The 19988-nt window shown below is 45.8% G+C and overlaps 1 protein-coding gene across 1 annotated transcript in view; it reads right to left on the bottom strand.

Annotated features, from left to right (window-relative positions):
• The window catches only part of ADAM12 (ADAM metallopeptidase domain 12), a 178135-nt gene extending 160758 nt beyond the window's left edge, over window positions 1-17377 (bottom strand). The window contains exons 1-2 of the mRNA XM_053983972.1: window positions 17251-17377; window positions 694-827 (exon numbers count right to left, since the gene is read on the bottom strand). Coding sequence (XP_053839947.1) covers window positions 694-827; window positions 17251-17377 — 261 coding nt within the window. The remainder of the gene's footprint in view (window positions 1-693; window positions 828-17250) is intronic.
• Window positions 17378-19988: the final 2611 nt, after the last annotated feature.

Raw genomic sequence — 19988 nt, 5'->3', positions numbered from 1 at the left:
GAGAGTCCCAGGATCCATTTAGTGATAATAAACCACAAACTGTCTTCATACTTCAGGAAGGAGACAAAACCCAGCCTTTTTTCCCTAAAAGCAGCTTCCTATATTGTTCACAAATGTTGTGGTGCAGGGAGCAAAGCTTATCAGGGCCTGTCAAGAGGGGGAAACAATCTCAGAGCCAGTGGTTAGGAAAGGGGAAGCAGAGTGTGAAGGGAGAGTCACCCCTCACTCCCAGTCCACACAGGGGATGGGATTTGGGGGTCTCCCATGGGGTAATTAAGCCCAGATAATGCCTCAGGCTGCAGCCAGCACAGCAACATTATTTTCACTGGTCCCTAAATTCCTTGCTGTCAGACTATTTACTCAAACAAACCTGTTTGGTGTGCTTGCCCCTCCCTCAGTTTTCCTTTTGCTGTTGCGTGATAGAATCTCAAGCAATTTAATTGCTATTATTTCACTTTAAAGTTTCATTTCTGCCATCAGAAAGAAGAATGCATCTCCGCAGGAAAAAGGTATTAATTTCAACCAAAAACCTTATGCATTTCTTAAATTAAATAAGCAGCAATTTCAGACATGTGGCAACAATTATATCAAAACACTCTCATAACCTGAATGTGAAAGTGCATTAAATTCTCCCTACAGCCTTTAAATTGTTACACACCTCAGAATAAACAAATAGGCAAAATGAAGACTAACCTTTGAATAAATGCCATTCACTGGTCTCCACTGTTCTCCATTCAAAAGGAAGGGAATTGTTATCTCAAAATCTTTGGGCTGGTCCTTTGACACCTGCAGCCTTGGGGACTCCACTTGGCTGTCCACATCCTCACCTAAGGACAGGGAGAAGCACTTCAGGTTAGCTGGGAAGAGCCTCTGACCAAGTGAACCTTGCTTTTGAAGGGACTTGGCAGCATATTCAAAAGGAAATAACTCAGGAAAAGGATTAAACATGACACTCGTAATGAGAGTGGCAAAACCTTCAGGAATTTCAGAGAGAAATCAGAGGGGCTCAGGGGGAAGAGCTGGAGGGGGATTAGATGGTGGCAGCAGAAGACAAAGGCTGCACATTCAGAGTAGAGATATCAGGATGCAAGGATGTAATCGTGGAGGATGCACAGTCTCATTAGTGGGGGGAAAAAAGGTCTGGAAGAGAAAGAGAATATAAACTCATTGAAATAACACTCACTCCTACACAGGCAGATGACTTCCATTCATACCACCAGGTCAAAAAGCTGTTTGCATGCAGCATTTATCAAGCGTTTTTCCTCTCCCTAAACACATTAATGGCATTGTGCCTGTCCAGGCAGAGCCCTAAAACCAATATCACAGGACAAGAGCTGGAAAAATAACTGAGAATAAATCAAAGAGAAGACAGGGATGGCTTCCAGGTGCCACAGGACAGTCAAAACTCTGGTGGGGTTTGCCACACTCTCTGTGCTCACCTAATGCTCTCATGAAGGATCAAGAGTCATATTCTGAGCAGAATTACCCCCATTTCATCACTGTTAGGATTAGCTTAAAAACATCTGTGCTGTCATTATGGCTAAGCCAATGTGAGCAGAAATAAAATCTGGTATTTTTCAACATGCTTGTAAAAATACAACACTTTACCTAAAACACACCGAAAACCAAAACAAAACAAAAAAATAAAAACAACCAACCAAACAAGTAAACCAAACCAAACAAAAACCACAAAAAGCAAACAAAAAAAAAAAAAACAAAACAAAACCCAAAAAACCCATCTCACAAGATAAAAAGATCAAATCTATTGGAGAGAGGAAAGTTGTTTGTTATACAGAGTTCTTACACCCCTTTAATGCAGCCCAAGTGACTGAGGGCTGGGAGGACACAGTGTCAGTCCTTAGAAGAGATGATCCAAAGCTGGCCCAAGATTTGGTTCTCCCCTGGGGAGGCACATGAGACACCATCTCATCAGCCTGGGAGGGTCTAGACAGGACTCCAAGCCTTTATTCTCATTATCAGGCAGGAAGCTCCCTGCTCAGAACAGGAATTTATGAAGCATATCTCAGCAAAATGAGAAAAGTTTGGCTCCAGCCCCGCTCTCCTTTCTCCTTGGCCCACTTGAGCAATCTCAACCACACAAATTAAATGACTCAGGCCCTTCTATTAATTTGTAGGGTTTGCATTCTGAAAGTGTCATGAGATCCAAGTGTTCAGAGCCCCTTGGAGGAGCTCCTTGTCCTCCCGTGGATGCATTGTCTGCACAGATTCCATGGAGTCTGACACCATGGAGCTGCCAGGGTGACTTCAGGAAACATCAAAGTCTCTCTGCTGCTCCTCCATGTGCCTTTCCTGACCATTCTGCAAAGCTTAGACTTACCCAAAACAGCAGAAAAAAGGGAGGGGATGAGCATTTGTGCACAGATGTGTTATTCCCTAAACACACAGCCTGGTCTGGAGGTGCAGCAGCTACAAAAATACAATGGGAGAAGGGAGGAAAATCCACACCAAGTGTGGCTCAGTTTTGCCACTCCTACTTCTCTTCCATCCCAGCGAAGTGATGCTCGTGGTGCAGAACAAAGCAAGGTTACAATGAGCAAATTTAATCTTCCACACGTGCTTATTTATCTGCTGAAAAGGCTCATTGTGCAGAAGTGTTGATAGTCTGGAAACAGACATCAAGACAGGTTTATAGGCAGCAGTTATATCTTTATTGGAAAAGATAATTTATTTGGGGGGAAACAAAGCAGACAAGCTTCAGGGTTTGCAAATCTTCTGAAGCCGCAGCATTTATAAAACACGAGATCAGTTTCTGTCTAGTTGCTTTCCCTGAGCCAGATACTTGGCTGCTTATCTGAATGTTTTTATTTAAATTATTGGGTGTGATAAAAATCACAGCTTCCTGAGGAAGGCAGAGGAAGCACTGCAGCCCAATTTTGGGCCTCATTCTGGAGAGAATTTGGGCACATGCACTGTGCACTTGCTTAACTCCCAGCTGCCCTCAGTGTGATATAAGCACAGTACGGTGCCTTTTGTATATCAAATAATGTTTTTCTCATGAAATTTCATTATATTTATGGATTGGGTATATTTCTGAAAGACTGCAAAACAAAGAAACCTGAATAGCTGATAAATAAACTCTAACTCAGTCTTTAAATTAAAAAAAAAAAAAAGATAAGATGGGGAAGATAAATAGGTAAATCCTTTAAATAGGTTTCTGCAGCCTGATTGCAAAGCTTTGAAGAACACGGGGCAGAAAATAAGGGATCATAGCCAGGGAAGAGCAACCCACACTTCTCTTGAGTAGGAGAGATCTGAAAGGCCACTGAGCAATGGCACACAGACACGGGGAGAGGAATAGTCTACATCAGGAGGAAAAAAAAAACCCAAAATGTAAGGAGAGAGTCAGACCAAAAAAAATAAAGCAGGAATAGTGCAGGAAACGTGGGAAAAATGGGATAAAACCAGGTGGGCACAAAGGTGGGCTAGCTCCTGGTACCCTGGAGAGCCTTTGGCCCTCACCTGAGCTGGAGCCACCAAGGAATCAATCCCACTCAGGGACACATCCCCCAGTCCCTGCACAGCAACTGAACAAAACCCACTCCCAGCTTCCTCCTGCTGGTCCTGGGACCCCATCCCTGAGCACAAAGCCAGCCCTCCCAAAGAGCAGCCCGGGGGCTCCAGGAGAGGAGCCGTGGGATGGGCCCGACATCTGCACCAAGGAAGGGTTTCCACCACCCCAAAACCACCCCCCAGCTCCCAGGGCTGCAGCTCCTCATGCACACAGGCGTGCTGGTATTTCCCTTCTGCCACTCTGCATCTCCCTTCCCCATTTTCAGGAGGCTTTCTTTGAAGCTGAACCATTAGAGTTGTTTGTGTTCCATTAATAATGAGGCCTCTTCTCTGCAGGGACTCCTGGTACTACAGCAGTATAAATAGTGTAATAATTGAAATCAGAGAATTGAAATTTCTGTGCTGTGTCATGAGAGGAGAAGAAAATCAGGCCATCTGCAATACCAGAAAGTTAGATTAGACCCAGGTTTCCTATCTTTTGTGTCACATGCACCTACTTACTCACCTACTTATTTTCCATTTCAGTGAAATTCTGTCCAGCTCTTCCTGACGCAAGCTCGTCTCCCACTTTTTCACATGAAAAACCTCACAGTTGTGTCTGTTTTCTATTTTCAGCCTGCACTGAAGGTAATGCTTTTGATCCACAAGCAGCCCACAAGCTGATGCAGTGCCCTTTATTCTCTTTTTTTTCCCCAGTAATATAAAAGCTACTTTGTACAAATAGTGAGATGAGTAGATGTTACCTGTCAGTGACTTTTGTGTGGCTTAAATATTTTTCATCTGCCATGTACTTCTACAACTTTTCTGCTTTGCACAGTATCATACAAGGGCTTGTTGGCAAAGAAGTTCAGAATGGTTTTCATCTTTTTTTTGCCCTTTATTTCAATTCCTCCAAGCTCTGTACAAAATAAACTCCGAGCATGTGATGTGACATCTTTGCTTAGTGGCCACTGCCTCCTGAAAAAACCCAGACACTCTCCAGATCTGCATTTACTTAAAATTAATAAGCTTTTAGTGAGGCAGGGCGATTTATTTGTCCTCATGACAAACAAAGAGGTGAACACACCCGATGCTGAGTAGCTCTGGATAAAATGGGATTAAGTGCAAGGAAAATAGGATATGTCCTGCGAAATGCACGCCCCAACCCTGCTGCCAGTGCCCCCCTAGCACAGGGCAGGACAGGAGTCAGACCTGGGCTGGTTTATAGACAACATCCATCCCTAACACACAGATTCACAGAGAAGTAAAAGCTCAGCTGTGGTGCTGAGCCTCCTTCCCAGTGAGGATGGGCCCGTTCTGGTCCCACACAATAACAGGGGTACAAAAATAAAATGGTTCAGAGAATCCCACAATGGTTTGGGTGGGGAGGAACTGGGAAATCATCCCCTTCCACCCCTGCCATGGCAGGGACACCCTCCCCTGTCCCAGGCTGCTCCAAGCCACATCCAGCCTGGCCTTGGGCACTGCCAGGGATCCAGGGGCAGCCACAGCTGCTCTGGATAACCTCTGTCCTAAGGCCTCAGCCCCCTCACAGCCAAGAATTCCTTCCTAAAATCCCATCTAAACCTACCCACTTTTAGCTTAAAGCCATTCCCTGTGTGCTGTCCCTCCATCCCTTGTCCCCAGTCCCTCTCCAGCTCTCCTGGAGCCCCTTCAGGCCCTGGCAGAGCTCTGAGCTCTCCCTGGAGCTTCTCCTCTCCAGGGGAGCCCCCCCAGCTCTCCCAGCCTGTCCCAGAGCAGAGAGGCTCCAGGATCCCATCAGTCACGAGGTACTCAAGGACTGACACAGCCCCAGAGCTTCACAAAAGCCCAGCCCAGCCAAGGTCTCAGTGATGCTGTGGGGTGTCCATTTCCACCCCAGACTGGAGCTCTGTCTCCTCACACTGTCCCCAAACACCCCTCATGTCCCCCCCTGCACTTACTGCTGGGTTATGAACATTTCAGAAGTGGGGGGATAAAAAAAAGATTAAATTAAATTATCCTCGTGTTACCTTCCCTACTAAAAACGGACTCAAAATCCTAAGTCACAGCCTGTCCTCGTTTTTTCTCTGCAGCAAAACACCCAAACCACTGGAATAATCTTTGGATTGAAAAGAATAATGGAACAGAGTAATCTTCCTGCAAACTGAAATCAGCTACTGGCAGTGCTCTGTGCCACAGGCAATGCCCTGGAAGTCAGGAAGGACATCCTTTATCCATTTCCCTCCTCATTTTCTTCAGCTTCCTCAGTTTAGCTCTCAGTTTGTGGCATCCATGACCTGGCTGGGTCATTCCTGGCTATGGAGGAAGGGATTTACACCTGGCTGCACCCAGCACTCAGGGTTTGTGGCCAGTTCCTGACGTACCCCAGAGTCTCCACTGCTGCCTGGGGGCCCAACAGATGGGAAAGAGCTTTATCCCCCCCCCATCAGGGGCTTTTCTCTGCTTTGGGATGATTCTTCTGCCACCTCCAGAAAAATTCAAACCTGGATTTTTTAATCCAGAATTCTCAAGCTTACACACAGAGGGGATGACTCGAAATGGAAGTGAACTTAGGAACTTCAGGAAGTTATGGGAGTGAAACAGAGTAAGTTTATGGACGTTTATGGAAGTGAAACAGGGTAAGAATTGGAAGCTTCCCACAAACACAGCACCTACAACCAGGCAAGGGAAAGGATTTTACCACAGTTCAGAAAGAAAATGTATTGGATCAGTGTGTATTTTTCTCAGCAACCTTTACTCAAGAGTCCTCCTGAAATCCATTGCTCAGAGGTGGGATATGACTGCTCAGGGAAGAACAGGAATTTACAAAGAACACGAGAACTTGCAGGCTGGAGTGAGGGGCTGAAACCCAGGAGGGTTTTACCCTTAGGGATCATCAGGATTTCTGCTCCTGCCGTTGCTCTTCAAAGCAGGTGAGACCAGAATGACCCACACATGGTCCTGGGGACACCACTGATAATGCTGCATCAAAAGAGATGCACCAGAGATCCAAGTGAATCCTGAGAGCTGGTGAGAGCATTGCTGCTCACCTGCACTCACAAAAGATGAATTGAGCCTGGAGCTGGTGGCTTGGAAAGGCTGCCAGGGAGAGCAGGGAAGTGGAAAGTCTGAATTACAAGAAGGGAACTAAAAGAATTATTTTACATAATCTAGAAAACCAAAGGTGACAGGACCCATGATTGTCTCTTAGCTCCCTATGCCTCTTGGTATTTATCTTGCCAGTGCTGATTTATAGGTGGCAGGAGTATAAAGTGGCTATACATAAAGTGAGATAGGATTCCAATATGGAATTGCACAGAGGATCACATCCCGCTCTTGTCTATCAAGGAAAACAAAAAGAAAAGAAAAACCAACTTGCTTTGAATGGAAATTGTCAATATTAGGGGTCAGATTATATCATGCCAAAAAAAAAAAAGCGTCAGTTATGTGGCCAAGGTCTGGGGATGTGTGATTGCAGTCATCTATTTCATTCCACCTTCCAGCAAAAGCCTAAACATTTCTCAAGTTAAACATCATCCAGGCACAGGCCTTGCTGAAACCACCTAAAATGGTGCCTGTTCTGCTTGGGACAGGAAAAAACAAATTGGTACTTGATAAAATCATGGAATAGCAGAATGGTTTGGGTTGGAAGGGACCATAAAGCTCAGCCCATCCATCCCTGCCGTGGACAGGGAACCTTCCACTGCCCCAGGCTGCTCCAACCTGGCCTTGAACACTTCCAGGGATGGCAATCCACAACTTCCCTGGGCACTAATATTAAAAAAGAAAAAAAAAAAAAAAAAAAAAAAAAGAAGCAAATTGTAATTTTATCTCATAATAAACATGAAAATGCTGGAAAATAAACCAGTACCAGATTTCCACTGCATAATGGTTAAACAAAGCCAGCCCTGAGACTTGCACGGGGTCAAAGAAGCAACAGCTTAAATTTTACATCAACCACCAGCTGAGGACACAGACACCCTCTCAAAAAAAAAGAGGACAAAAATCACCACGTTGATAAGATGCTTCCCATTATCCCACTTCCAGCACTTCCACAGCTTCATAAAAGGCAGCACAGCACCAGACTCTGCTCTCCTTTATTTATAAGCACAAAAGCCTGGCCAAGATTTGACTGTGCATAAGTAAAACTCTTATCTCTTGCAATAAAGTTTTTATTAGTTCGAAATCATGAATTATTTTCCCAGCTAACCTTTGCTCCTCTAAGGAGTACATTGATTATTTCTACAAAACCCAGGAAAATTAGTTCTTTCATGGCCTGCTTAGAAAATAAACCATTTTTAAAAAAGGAAAAACTACACACAAAGTTTTACTTGTTTTCTCCCTTCTTCCAAATTCCCAAACCCAAGACCTCAGGCATTTAAGCACAAGTAACCCTTGGAAAGCAACTAATTCCATGGATCTTCTTGAGCTTGAATTTTGTCTTTTTTTTTTTACACTGCAGAAATTACTACTAGTGTACAAAATTTTTTCAAACATGAGAAGTCAGCAAAGGTCTTTGATGAGCCTGAGGAGAGGCAGCAGCAAGATGACTCCATGCATTTCTGAATTTAATTTTCTGTTCTTTTGGCTTCTAATGGAAAAAGATCCTGTCTCCAGCTTGATGGGTCTGTGAGGATGAAGCTCTGCAGCATCACCAGTGTTCCACACCAGGCAGCTCCAGGATGAGAAATGGAGGGCTGAGATTCCCTGATCCCCATTAACTGAACAGCATTAAAAACATGGCTTTCAATATTTGGGGCTCATAATTCTCAGATCTACCTCCTGTCATCACTTGCTCATGCACAGTTACTCCTTCCCGAAATCTGATTCTGCTGATGAAATAATCAGCGACAGGGAACAGCCCTCTCTCCCCTCCCCCATGAAATCCCATAAACTGCCTGGAATACGTCATGGGTTCAACATGTTCACGTGGACACGGCAGGGAAAGCTGAAATTTGGAGGTGACTCGCTGCTCTCCTGCACCAAACTCTCTGTGGTCAATGTCACTGCCCCACCAGCTGAACAAACTGATGACACAGAGGAAGACAAAAAATAGAGAAGGGGGGGTGACAAGAAAAGAAAAAGTAAAATGTTCCTTGTGGGACATACCCCCTAAGCAGTTGGATCATCTTAATCTTCAAGCTTCTGTAATACAACTGTTGGAAGGCTCCAAGTCTGAGCACAATAAAGTGCTTTATTCAGGGAACCATATGACTCCATCAGTCATTCAAGCACATGTTTGGCACAGATTGAAAGTGAAAAGCATAGCTAAGGCAAATATTTCAAAACTGAACTTGTCTTCCTAACACACATGGTTTATATATTGGTGTAATATCTATATAACTTTTCAGTTCTCATCTAGAGTAATGTCATGGCTGAAGTACAAAATGATGTCTCTGCACCGGGCGTTTCTCAGCAGATAGCACATGCCAAAAAGCCATTTACTAGAAAATTAAAAGGGAGCTATCACACTTGACAAGTCAAAAAAAAAAAAAAACAAAAAAAAAAAAAAATCAAAACAACAACAAAAAAAAACCAAAACCACAAAACAATAACAAAAAAAAAAAAAAAAAAAAAAAAAAAAAAACCCAACCAACCAAAAAACAAAACCTGTAAAAATAGCTTTGTTCCTTCTAATTCCTGAAAATCTATTTCTCCAATCAGAATGCTGCACCATCTCTCACTGGAGAGCTGTGCTGCAACAAACTCAGGCCAGGCAGCTCCTTCCTCCTCGAGTGCCCGAGATGTGTCTGCTCTGTTTGCAGATGAAATATTGCTCATCACAGAGCAACTCCTGCTGATGCAAATGCGATTAAAGCAATCTGGGCAGAGCACAGTGTGATTAAAGCACAAGTAATGGCAGAAGGATTTGGGCCCTCATTATACAAAATACATATTGAAATGCAGTCAAGGAGAGAAGCCAGTATCTCTCAATATCCTCCCTGTTCTCCAGAACAAAATGTGACAAGTGGAGTTGGGAGAACAACATTTGCCATTGACTGCAGGAGGGGGCAGGGAGTCTGCAGAACGTTTCAAATAACCCAATCCCAGCTTTATGATGTGTACAGAATATGTACAGGGATATATTTGGGAAACAGCTGTCCAGCCTCATTTGGGATGCTGTTATGTTTGACTGAGGAATTACTATTCAGGACCAGTCCAAAGACAGAGTTGTCTTTTTTTTTTTTTTTTTTTTTTTTTTTTTTTTTTTTTTTTTTTTTTTTTTTTTCCTAGAAGAGAACATTTTAAAATATAGAGAAATAAAGCAGTGAAGGTCTGAAGGAAAGGGCATTCCAGCACAGTGGGTCATGGGGGAGGATCGAGAGGTTCCCCCCATGGAAGAGCTCAGGGCTTGGAGGTCACAGAAGAGGGCAAGTCAGAAATGCAAGATTCCAACTCAAAGGAATTTTGGAAAGTCCATGGCACAGCAGATCAGGAGAACTTCTGTTCTCCTGCTGCAAATCCTGTTTTCAGCTGTTTCTTTTCCAAGCCCTGATCCACACTGTATCAAATGGCCCAGCCATTCCCTCTTGTAAAAACAGGCAGGACAGGGCTAATAATGGATGAAAATCCTCAGGGATTGCACAGTGTCTTTCCCACAGGTATTCCCAGGCTGCCAGAGTGAAGGATGGCCCCTCTCAACTCTGGGACACATCTGCTTGTTCCTAAATTGCTGCTTCTTCCCCAAAGAGTCCCACAGATCTTTGATTATGAACTCAGCCTTGCAACTTCTGCACCAGCAGCACCTACAAAAAACACTGAGGCAGAGAAATAATGACCTGTGCTTTACAAGCACAAGGAATCCACCCAGCTCCAAGGGCAGAGAAAAAGGTACTAAATATATCTTCACTTTTCAGCAATGAGTCCACATAATTATGTGAAAATCCAGGTCCAGTGCTCCTCTCCAACTCCTCCCCTCCAAAGCCTCATGAAAGGCTACTTTCAGTGAGTAAAGTTCAAATTACTCTCCAAAATACAATTTCCTCTTGGTCTTTCAAAAGGTACAGTGCAATCCCTCTCTGCAGTGATTTACTAACCTGCCTCAGTGAGTACAAGGGATCCTCAGCACAGCTGAACTGAGGGATGTTCCTTCCTGTGTACAATCAGCACAGAAAAGCACCACGGAGTGGGAGCTGTGCTCCTCACAGGCACAAGTCATCCCTTCAGATTTCTCTGGGAAACACAGCAAACCCAGCTGAGGTGAATTGCAGTGTTAATTTAGGTGAGCAGGCAGGGGACGTGATTTGTAGTTCTTCCCCAAGCCTAGAAAAGGAGATGAGGAGTTTATATCCAGGAGTTTACATCCATCAGGAGTTTACATCCATCAGGAGTTCCTGGCTGTGTGGGGAATACCTGGTCCTCACATCACACAGCAGCAGGGAGAGGAAAATGAGCTGTACCTGCTCCAGCACAAGCTGTCACTGACTCTCTTCTGGTTTTTAAAACATGAATGAAAAGACAACCTGGAGTTACTTAATGTTCTTGAAGCCACCTCTCCTGCTCAGGTTTATGAGTGTGACCTTGCAGAAAGTGTCACCGTGAGCCCTGGGTCGCTCTGTGGCTCCTGATTTTCACACATTCCTCCAGCAGATGAGCTACAGGAGCAAAGAACATTTATTTTTATGGTTTCTTCAGGGCAGGATATCTCCCCAGGTCACTACAACAGCTCTGCTCTGGTGCTGCAGAAAGGATTTTAAATGCCAGCACAGGACATGAGCACCAGGCTGTACAAAGGAGTCAGGTCCATGGAGGGGAGGGAATTTATCCCAAACGAGGGTCAGGCATAGAAACAAGGAAAACACAGCATGCAGAGTAAATAGCTCCTTCTTTCTAAAGTGTCAGGATTTAAACTAAAAGAGGAGAACTCAGGTTGGATATCAGGAATTCCTCTCTGTGAGGGTGGAGAGGGGCTGGGATGGAATTCCCAGAGCAGCTGTGGCTGCCCCTGGATCCCTGGCAGTGCCCAAGGCCAGGTTGGACACTGGGGCTGGGAGCACCTGGCACAGTGGGAGGTGTCCCTGCCATGGCAGGGGTGGCACTGGGTGGGATTTAAGGTCCCTCCCAACCCAAACCATTCTGGGATTTCTTCTGCAATAATCCCGTACTTTCACCTTGGTGTTCACCTAGAGGGTGTCTGTGCCTTATTCAGGAGGCAAGAGATGAAGAAATAAATCCTCATTCTTTTGGGATGCTCACCTCATGCATCAATGCACACATCAAAATGCAAGAGCAGGTTTTAACCTGGAGATCCTTTCGTGATCTCCAGTTCCAAAGGGAACATGGCTGAGGCGCTCTGTCCATCCCTGCGTGCTCCAGAGGGATTCAGTGAATTTATTCCCAACTCTCTCTATCATCACAGTGCTGTCAGTGGCACAAAAGGAATGGAATATAAACTGAAATAATGTGGGCTGAACGATCCTCCTCACATCTAATAGCTGAAGTAGCAGGGGACCTCCAGCACAGACCATCACTGCATTCAGTGCTGCTGGATAAAACACTGCTCACACTCAGGCCCATATGATCCCCTTACTAAATTATAAAGTCCAGATTTTGTAAGTTTTAATTTTTTTTTTTTTGCATAACTATAGCGAAACAATCCCATAAATACTTGAATTTGTTGAAGTTTGTACCTTAATATATTCTTGCAGAGGTAAGCAGTCACACATGGGGTTTATCTTTCAGCTGCTTGCAGGATTAGAACACATTTAAAAGAAGCAAGAAAGCAGCAAACTTTCACCGTTGTCAGAAAAAGGTTTTTCACTTAATGCATATGATATATACTATTAAACTAAATTTCCAGGGGCTGACACAGTTCCTCTTAAAAAAATACCTCAAAATAAACGAGTTAAAGATATTTTTGTGCCAAATTCCGCGTCCAGCTTTTTCTGCCTTGATGTGCATTATCCAGCACAGCTAACAGGCCATGACACATTTCACTTCTTGCCTTGTTACATCATAGATTTGGGACAAGAAAGAATTTGTTCTTCTAATCACTGCTTTTAGCAAGTTGACCTTGTGAAAGGACAATTTCCTGCCTCCAAACTCTTTCTTATCCTAGCTCCAGGTCATGGAAAGCAGCAAATTCGTTTGTATGGGGTGTAAAATATTGGTGGAACAACCTGAAGGGATTAAACAGGTTAATTTCTGATTAGATTATGCAGTTCAAGTCACTTGATACCAATTTAGTCTCGAAATCCTGCAGGAACCCTAAAAAGAGAAGGGTCAACATGCTGGAGCAGGACTTTACTAAGAAACAATCCCTTCTCTTAGTTAGTGGGGTAGCAAAAAGATGAAAATTTAATACATTTGAAGCACTTTGCGTTAACCAGAAACAAAAGAGATTGAGTCTTGGGCTGCACTGCCTTGTGAGGAATCAACTGCTACCCTCAAACTGTGGGGTTTTAATTTACTTGGTCATAGATCTGCCCTGGAGACTCAGCAGGACGTAAGAGAAGCCTCTGCAGGTGTGATTTAGGGATGTAGCACTCCAAAATTGTGCAGATGATGTGCTTTTGTCCAGGGAGAAATTTGAGGAGCTGCTTGAAATACAAGTACAAAGTGCAGGCAACGGGGAGAGCGAGATCCAGCAGTGAAACATAGGAGGTTGTAGAGGAAGGAAAGTCATCAGAAAAAGGGATTAAATAAAAAAATCCCTGTAATATGGACAGCCTGGCATCCTAAGCAGGATGGGATGGTGTGAGGCAGAGTTGGGGACAGCCTGCTGGCGTGGCAGGGCCTGGCTGGATAACCTGACAGTATTCCAGATTTCCAAGTTCCTTAAAAATGTCCATTCCTGGATTATTGCTGCAGCTCTCACAGCACAAGTGAAGAGAAACACACCCCAAGAGCCCAGCAAGGCAGCTCAGGGCTCACCCTTCGCTCTGCCACAGCCCAAAAGGAGGCTCAGGAACACAAATAAATCAGAGCCCAGCTGGACTCCTTGGCCACTTTGCCCTGGCAGTGTCAGATCTGCTGGCAACAGCAGGGATAAATCTGTCAGGAGATGATGTGAGGTCTGGGGAAGGCTGGTGGAAGAGCAAATAAGCCTTTACATGAGTTGAGCCTTTTTAGAACAGAATTTCATGATCATGGCTGGTGAGTGAGGGCCCTGGTGGGAATAACAGATAAATAGATATCTTCAGTGGGATAAACAGATAAACACAGCCCTGCTCTGCTGCAGTCACCCAGGTGCCATCAGGGAAATCCCACTGGGGCTCCCAGCAGGATGCAAAACCACCCAAAACACAGCCTGGCAATCATGAGTTCAAGGATGCTCTTTGTATCTGGATCAGGACCTTTCCAAAAATCCCAAGCAGAGCTGAGACAAGACACCCAAAAACCAGCAGTGAAGAACCTGTCAGCTCCCCAGCGAGCTGGAGGTGAAGGATGCAAACACTGCTGAAGAGTGGCAATAAAATTCCTCTGCTGGGGGATTTTGGCATGATCTCTGGAGCCCCACAGACAGGGACAGCTTGTGCCAGGCTGTCTGAAGGGGATAATCATCAGACAATGAGGTGATTATACACACACACCAAAAATATCTGCCACAAGTGCTGTCTTCTCTTTGAGAGAAGACAGGCTCTGAAACAGAGGGAGATGGAGAAATCAGGTTTAGAGCACAAGACAAAGCAACATTTCTTCTCCTGCAATTTATTTCCATTAGACCCAAGGAAGCTGCAATCAGTAGCAAATTAAAATCTAGACAAAAGTGATTTTAACTGAAGGTAAAGAATTTTGGGTTGCAGTTTTAGGATTTGCATTTTTCATGCCCAGAGAAGCTGTGGCTCTTCTATCCCTGGCAGTGCCCAAGGCCAGGTTGGACAGGACTTGGAGCCACCTGGGATGGTGGAAGGTGTCCCTGCCCATGGCAGGGGGTGGAACAAGATGGTTTTTAAGGTCCCTTCCAACCCAAACCATTCTGTCATCCCAAAAGTCTTTTTTTTTCCCTGCTGTTTTCCCAGCTAACACACAACATTTAAAGGAATTCAGAAGTTTGTGCACACACACACAATGTCTAATTTGGACTTTACCTATCCACAGCATCACTTTGTCTGCCCTGCAGGAACAGGACAGCCTTGAGCACAGAAACCTTTTACAGGTGTAGATTTTAAGGTACTTGACTGAGACTGTAAGATCAGATCTTATCTTACTTTATATCCTACTCCACAAGGACAGTAAAGTTAACTTGGCCTGCCTGAGTTTTCTTTTTTGTCCACGAGTTCCTTTAAGCAGAAACCCAGCGCAAGAGTGAAAACCAAGAGGACAATTGTAAAACCACAAAAAAATGGAATGAAAACATACCAAAAGCAAGCAACAAGGCTACTTTTAGGTTGTCTAGCCCACAACCTGATATCTTCTGTTTAATAACACACACTGTTTAATAATTTCTGTTTAATAACAGACCTGTCACTCGGGCTGACACATTGCCACATTTCAAACCCGCTCCTCGAGGCATATCATAACTCCAGCTTGTCTTAATCACTAAGCATGACTTCACGTAAAAATTAGGATGTCCTGGCAGCACTGGGATGTCCTGCAGGGCTCCAGAACGCCCAGTGGGAGCTGTGCCAGCCCAGCCAGGAGCACTTGTTGTCACTGGGAGCATGGAAAGGAGCGCCTGGAACTTTCAGCACCTCCGTGCCCAAGAAAGCAGCACAAGCTCTGGCAGGGCTGAAGCTGTGCTCTGCTTCCACAGGAAAAAGTGGAATTAAGGCAGGGGATGCTCACTGAATATTCTGGATGGAAAAGAGCAAATTTCAGACATGGTACAGAAAGAAGAGAAGCAGGAAAATACAAGGAGGCAAATCCAGGGGCCGGCAACCACCACAGCTGCCCAAATGTAGACATCTAAACCCCATAAAGACACCTAAAGACACCACAGGGATGAGCAGCTGGCACAGACTTTACACAGAGCTTAAATCATCAGTGTGAGCGTAACCTAAGAGCTTCAGCTTGGCTCTCAGGGAATTCTGAGCCACAAGGAACCGGATTTCCACCTCCTCCTTCCATTCTGCTCACTCATCTGTGTGCTAGAGCCAAGTCACCCACAGTTTGCCCTCTTGGTATTGTAGGGACAAACACTTTGAGGCATTTTACCTCAAACTTTCCCAACTGCAAGTGAACTTCCAAACCATGGAGGGGCTGGCCAGCCACAGTGGGTTCCATACTCGGAGAAGGGAGCCATCCTCCCACCCAAACCAAGCCTTCCTTTCCCCACGAAAAGGGAACAGCCACGGGGCACCTATTTCTCTTCATCTGCCAGGGAATTTCTGCAGCCTTCACCCCAAAGCCACCGATTTGGTGCAAATACAAGTGTTGGCAAAGAGAAACCAAGACCCCTCCCAAAGGCAAAGCTTCAACTCCTGCTAATCCATTAAGATAAATTCCAGGTTCTTGATCAAAGGCAACACCTTGTCCTTTCCCCCTCTGGGATTTCCACGTGCTAAAGTATCTCCCCATCTTTTCTCTTAGCAAGTTCAGAGCCAAAGCCCCAGCGAAAGTCGCTGTCAGTACATTTGAAGATAAGCAAACATTTACAAAGCTTCAAGTTACAATGGGGGAAAAAACAAAAGACAAAAAAGACCAAACACAGGAGTTTGTAGTAACACTCAGGGACACTGGCACCCCTCGGTGCTGTTAAATGTATTCCTAGAGTGTTCTCTTTTCCTCTCTCACATAAAATATGCACTGTCAGCTGCTGCTTAACGAAGACCTGGGAGCTCTGAGGATTCCAGAATAAACCCCAAACTTGCTGTAGGGAGAGACAATCCCTTCCTAGGCTGTTCCCCATCCATATAACATGGACAGCACAGCGCTCCACAGCTGAATCCCCGCTCCCCGCCTGGAGCTCACTTTGAATGAGCACAGCGGCCGCGAGAAAACTTTTACCCAGCCAGGACGCCTTTACCATCACTATTTGGCTTTTCCGTGCAATTTTTCCCAGCTGGAAACAGAGCCCAAACTCTGACAAGACTCCCAGACCTTTGAATTCAGCCCCGGGGGCTGTTTGGAGGGGATGCGTGGGAGGAGAATTTCCAAACACCCCCCCACACACCCCTCTCCCCGGGACCCTGCAGGGCACCCCCGAATGAGCACAACAGGGGGGTCCCCGGGATGGGACCGGCGGGGCTGGGGGTGCCGGGGGATGGGGATGTAGAGACAGGACCAGCAGGTTTGGGGGTGCCGGGGGATGGGGGTGCAGAGAAGGGAGCAGCAGGTTTGGGGGTGTAGAGACAGGACCAGCAGGTTTGGGGGTGCCGGGGGATGGGGGTGCAGAGAAGGGAGCAGCAGGTTTGGAGGTGTAGAGACAGGACCAGCAGGTTTGGGGGTGCCGGGGGATGGGGGTGCAGAGAAGGGAGCAGCAGGTTTGGGGGTGCAGAGAAGGGAGCAGCAGGTTTGGGGGTGCCAGGGGATGGGGGCGCAGAGAAGTGAGCAGCAGGTTTGGGGGTGTCAGGGGATTGGGGTGCACAGACAGGACCAGCAGGTTTGGGGGTGCCGGGGGATGACACCCGGCGGGTTTGGGGGTGCCGGGGGGCCGCAGAGCGGAGTTTTCCGGGGAAATCTGCGCGAAGCCGCGCCGAGGAGCGGGAGTTCCGCAGCTCCGCGTGTGCCCGGCCGGGACCCCCCGCTCCATCCCCGCAGCGGGGCGGGGGGAGCAGCGCTCTGAATCCATCTCCCTGCTCCTCGTCCGGCCGAATCGGAGCGCGGGGCTCGGGATCCTGTCGGGAGAAGCCCCGGGGGGGGCTGTGCGTGACTTACCGCGGGCGCGGGGCGATGCCGAGAGGAGCCGGCCCGGGCCGAGCAGCAGCAGCAGCAGCGCGGGGAGCCGGGCCGGGGGCAGCGCACGGGGGGAGCGCGGCTGCGCTGCCTGGAGGCGCTTTGACATCGCAGCCCAGACTGAGGGAGACAAACTTTCATCAGCTGGGGCTGGAGAGCAGCCCCATAATATACAGTTACCGAGAGGAGCGAGCTGGGACTCAGGATGTGAGAGATTTCCTGCATGCAGTTAACTCCAAAACCCCTCCTGCTCCTGCCTCAGCTGCTGATGAGCTGGGCTCGGCTGCTTAGGGGGAAAAAAAAATAGAAGAGCTGGAGGATTTTTTTTTTCTTTCCTCTTTTATTTTTTTTCCCCTTTATTTAAATAGGTTTGTGTCGGCTACTTCGTGTATTTTTTTTTGTTGTTGTTGTTTTGGCAAGGACCAAACCTAATCCTAAACCCCTCTGCAGGGTCCCAGCCCAGGGGGGCTCTGGAGTCCCCCCTCCCATCCCTGCTCCCCGAGTTTTCCCTTTTTTCTTTTTTTTTTTTTTTTTTTTTTTTCTCCACACACAAGCCTGCCTGCTTTCTCTGGAAAGTCATCTGTGTACATTAGGGCTCAGGGGTTATTTATTGGTTTCATAATTATTTCAGAGTTTTTTTTTTTTCTGGTGTTGCTTCTTATTTTATATTGTGAGAGTTTTAAAAGAAGGGAAAACAAAAAAAAAAAAAAAAGAAAATAAACAACAAAACACACCCACGGAGTTGCCAGATGCATTTTTTAAAATCTCCCTCATTCAAATTATTATTACTGACTGTCTGGGAGAGTAACCAAATACAGATTATCTACTCCTTAATGTACCACCAAAACACATGTAATGCCCACATGTAGCTGCAGAGCAGCAGAAAAAAAAAAAAAAAAGAGAATCTAATCCTGAAGATCCTCACAGACTTTTATTGTGCAGTTTTTAGCTTTAATTTACTAAAATTCTTCCCAAATCTCACAGTTTGGATGTTGATACTGAACTCTGCAGCTTGGCTCCATGTTCCTTGTGCATGAAACTGTTGGCAGAAGAGTTCTGAGATGTGTCTGTAGGCCAGCAGGCACAAGAGCCATGCAATCCCACTGAAAAATGGTGTTTGGAAAGCACAGATTTGGGGCTGTTCTGGAGCAGAGGATGCTGATTATTCCCAGTGGTTCAGACTATACTTTCACCAGCTCTGGGGATAAATGAGCCAGAAATTCCAGGGGTACAACCTCTGTGGCTCCCAAACTGGAGCCTGGCACGGTGCCCTGGCAGCATCACTGAGCCATCCAGGGCTAACTGTGGTAATGCCAGGTCAGCCCAGCACAAATAAACCTGGAAAAGGGCTGGGATCATGAAAAATGTGCAGAAAGGGCTCTCATCAACTGCCGAGCTTCACATTTAAAAAGCACCTTTCACCTCTTACCCCTCTGCCCAAACCAGACCCAAGGACTCACCTCAGGTTGCTCTGAAATTTGAGTTTTGTCTACACTTATGCCTCACCTCACATTTTCCTCGTGGTGTGCATTCCCTCTCCTTGGGAGCAGTCAGGGATTAGCCTATGTGTAACTTTCAATAGCCAAATACTGAATTTTCCCTACTCAGCCATGATCAATTACAGTTTAACAGCTGCACTCAGCAACGTTTCATCCCTCAAATATAAACGAATGAACCGCATCAGCTCTCTCATTAAGGACATATGCGCTCCATACAGAACATTGGTTAAAAACATTAAAATTCAAACAGAAGACTCCTTTGTGGAAGGCCACCATAAAAGCCATGTAGACATCTTTAGTCTTTGAAGGTATTTTTCCCATTAAAATGAAAAAAAAAGTCAGTTAAAGGGAACTAAAGACTTCTAAATAGGGTTTTGCTAATCCCACAAGGCTTTTCTTTACAGTGGTAGGACTTTTATCTGAGTAACAATATTTGCTAACAGAGAATGTGGAGCCAATTATGTCTTGGTCATTCATTAGCATGAATGAAGTAAATATTACCAGAGTTTCTCCTCTTCCCCCAAAAGGAACTGTTGCCTTTTACCATTCTGATTTTATGCCTTTTACCATTCTGAAGTTGATAAATCAATAATTTATCACAAAAGATGTGAGAAATAATTTTATTAACAACATCCATGAAGGAATGCTACTGAATTACAGCTACTACTGGGGAACAACAGCAAAATTTCACCTCCGTTTCGAAATTCTCTTGGGAAAAAAAAAGACCCTCCAGGCACAGGGCAGGTATGGGAAGTGCCCCTGCTTCACTGGGATGTGCAGGGAGAGGCCAGGCCTGGCCTTTTATTTCCTCGTGTCAAAACACCTCCCACAGGCAGTTTTACATGCCTTGGTTTTCCACCTCAGCAGAGCAAGGGCGACTTTCCCTGCAGGAAATGAAAATTGCATTCAGGTTGTGTGGCTGCTTCAAAGGGGGCCACAGGCCTGATTGTCCAGGTTATTCCCATGGCCCATCCACCCATCCATCCCTCCTCATCCATCCATCCATCCATCCATCCATCATCCATCCATCATCCATCCATCCATCATCCATCCATCCATCATCCATCCATCCATCCATCATCCATCCATCCATCATCCATCCATCCATCATCCATCCATCCATCCATCCATCCATCCATCATCCATCCATCCATCATCCATCCATCCATCATCCATCCATCCATCCATCCATCATCCATCCGTCATCCATCCATCATCCAT

Source organism: Vidua macroura, chromosome 8 (assembly GCF_024509145.1).
Source record: "Vidua macroura isolate BioBank_ID:100142 chromosome 8, ASM2450914v1, whole genome shotgun sequence".
In the NCBI taxonomy this organism is placed as follows: Eukaryota; Metazoa; Chordata; class Aves; order Passeriformes; family Viduidae; genus Vidua; species Vidua macroura.
The sequence above is the reverse complement of the archived record's forward strand: the minus strand, read 5'-3'. Positions and strand labels throughout refer to the sequence as shown.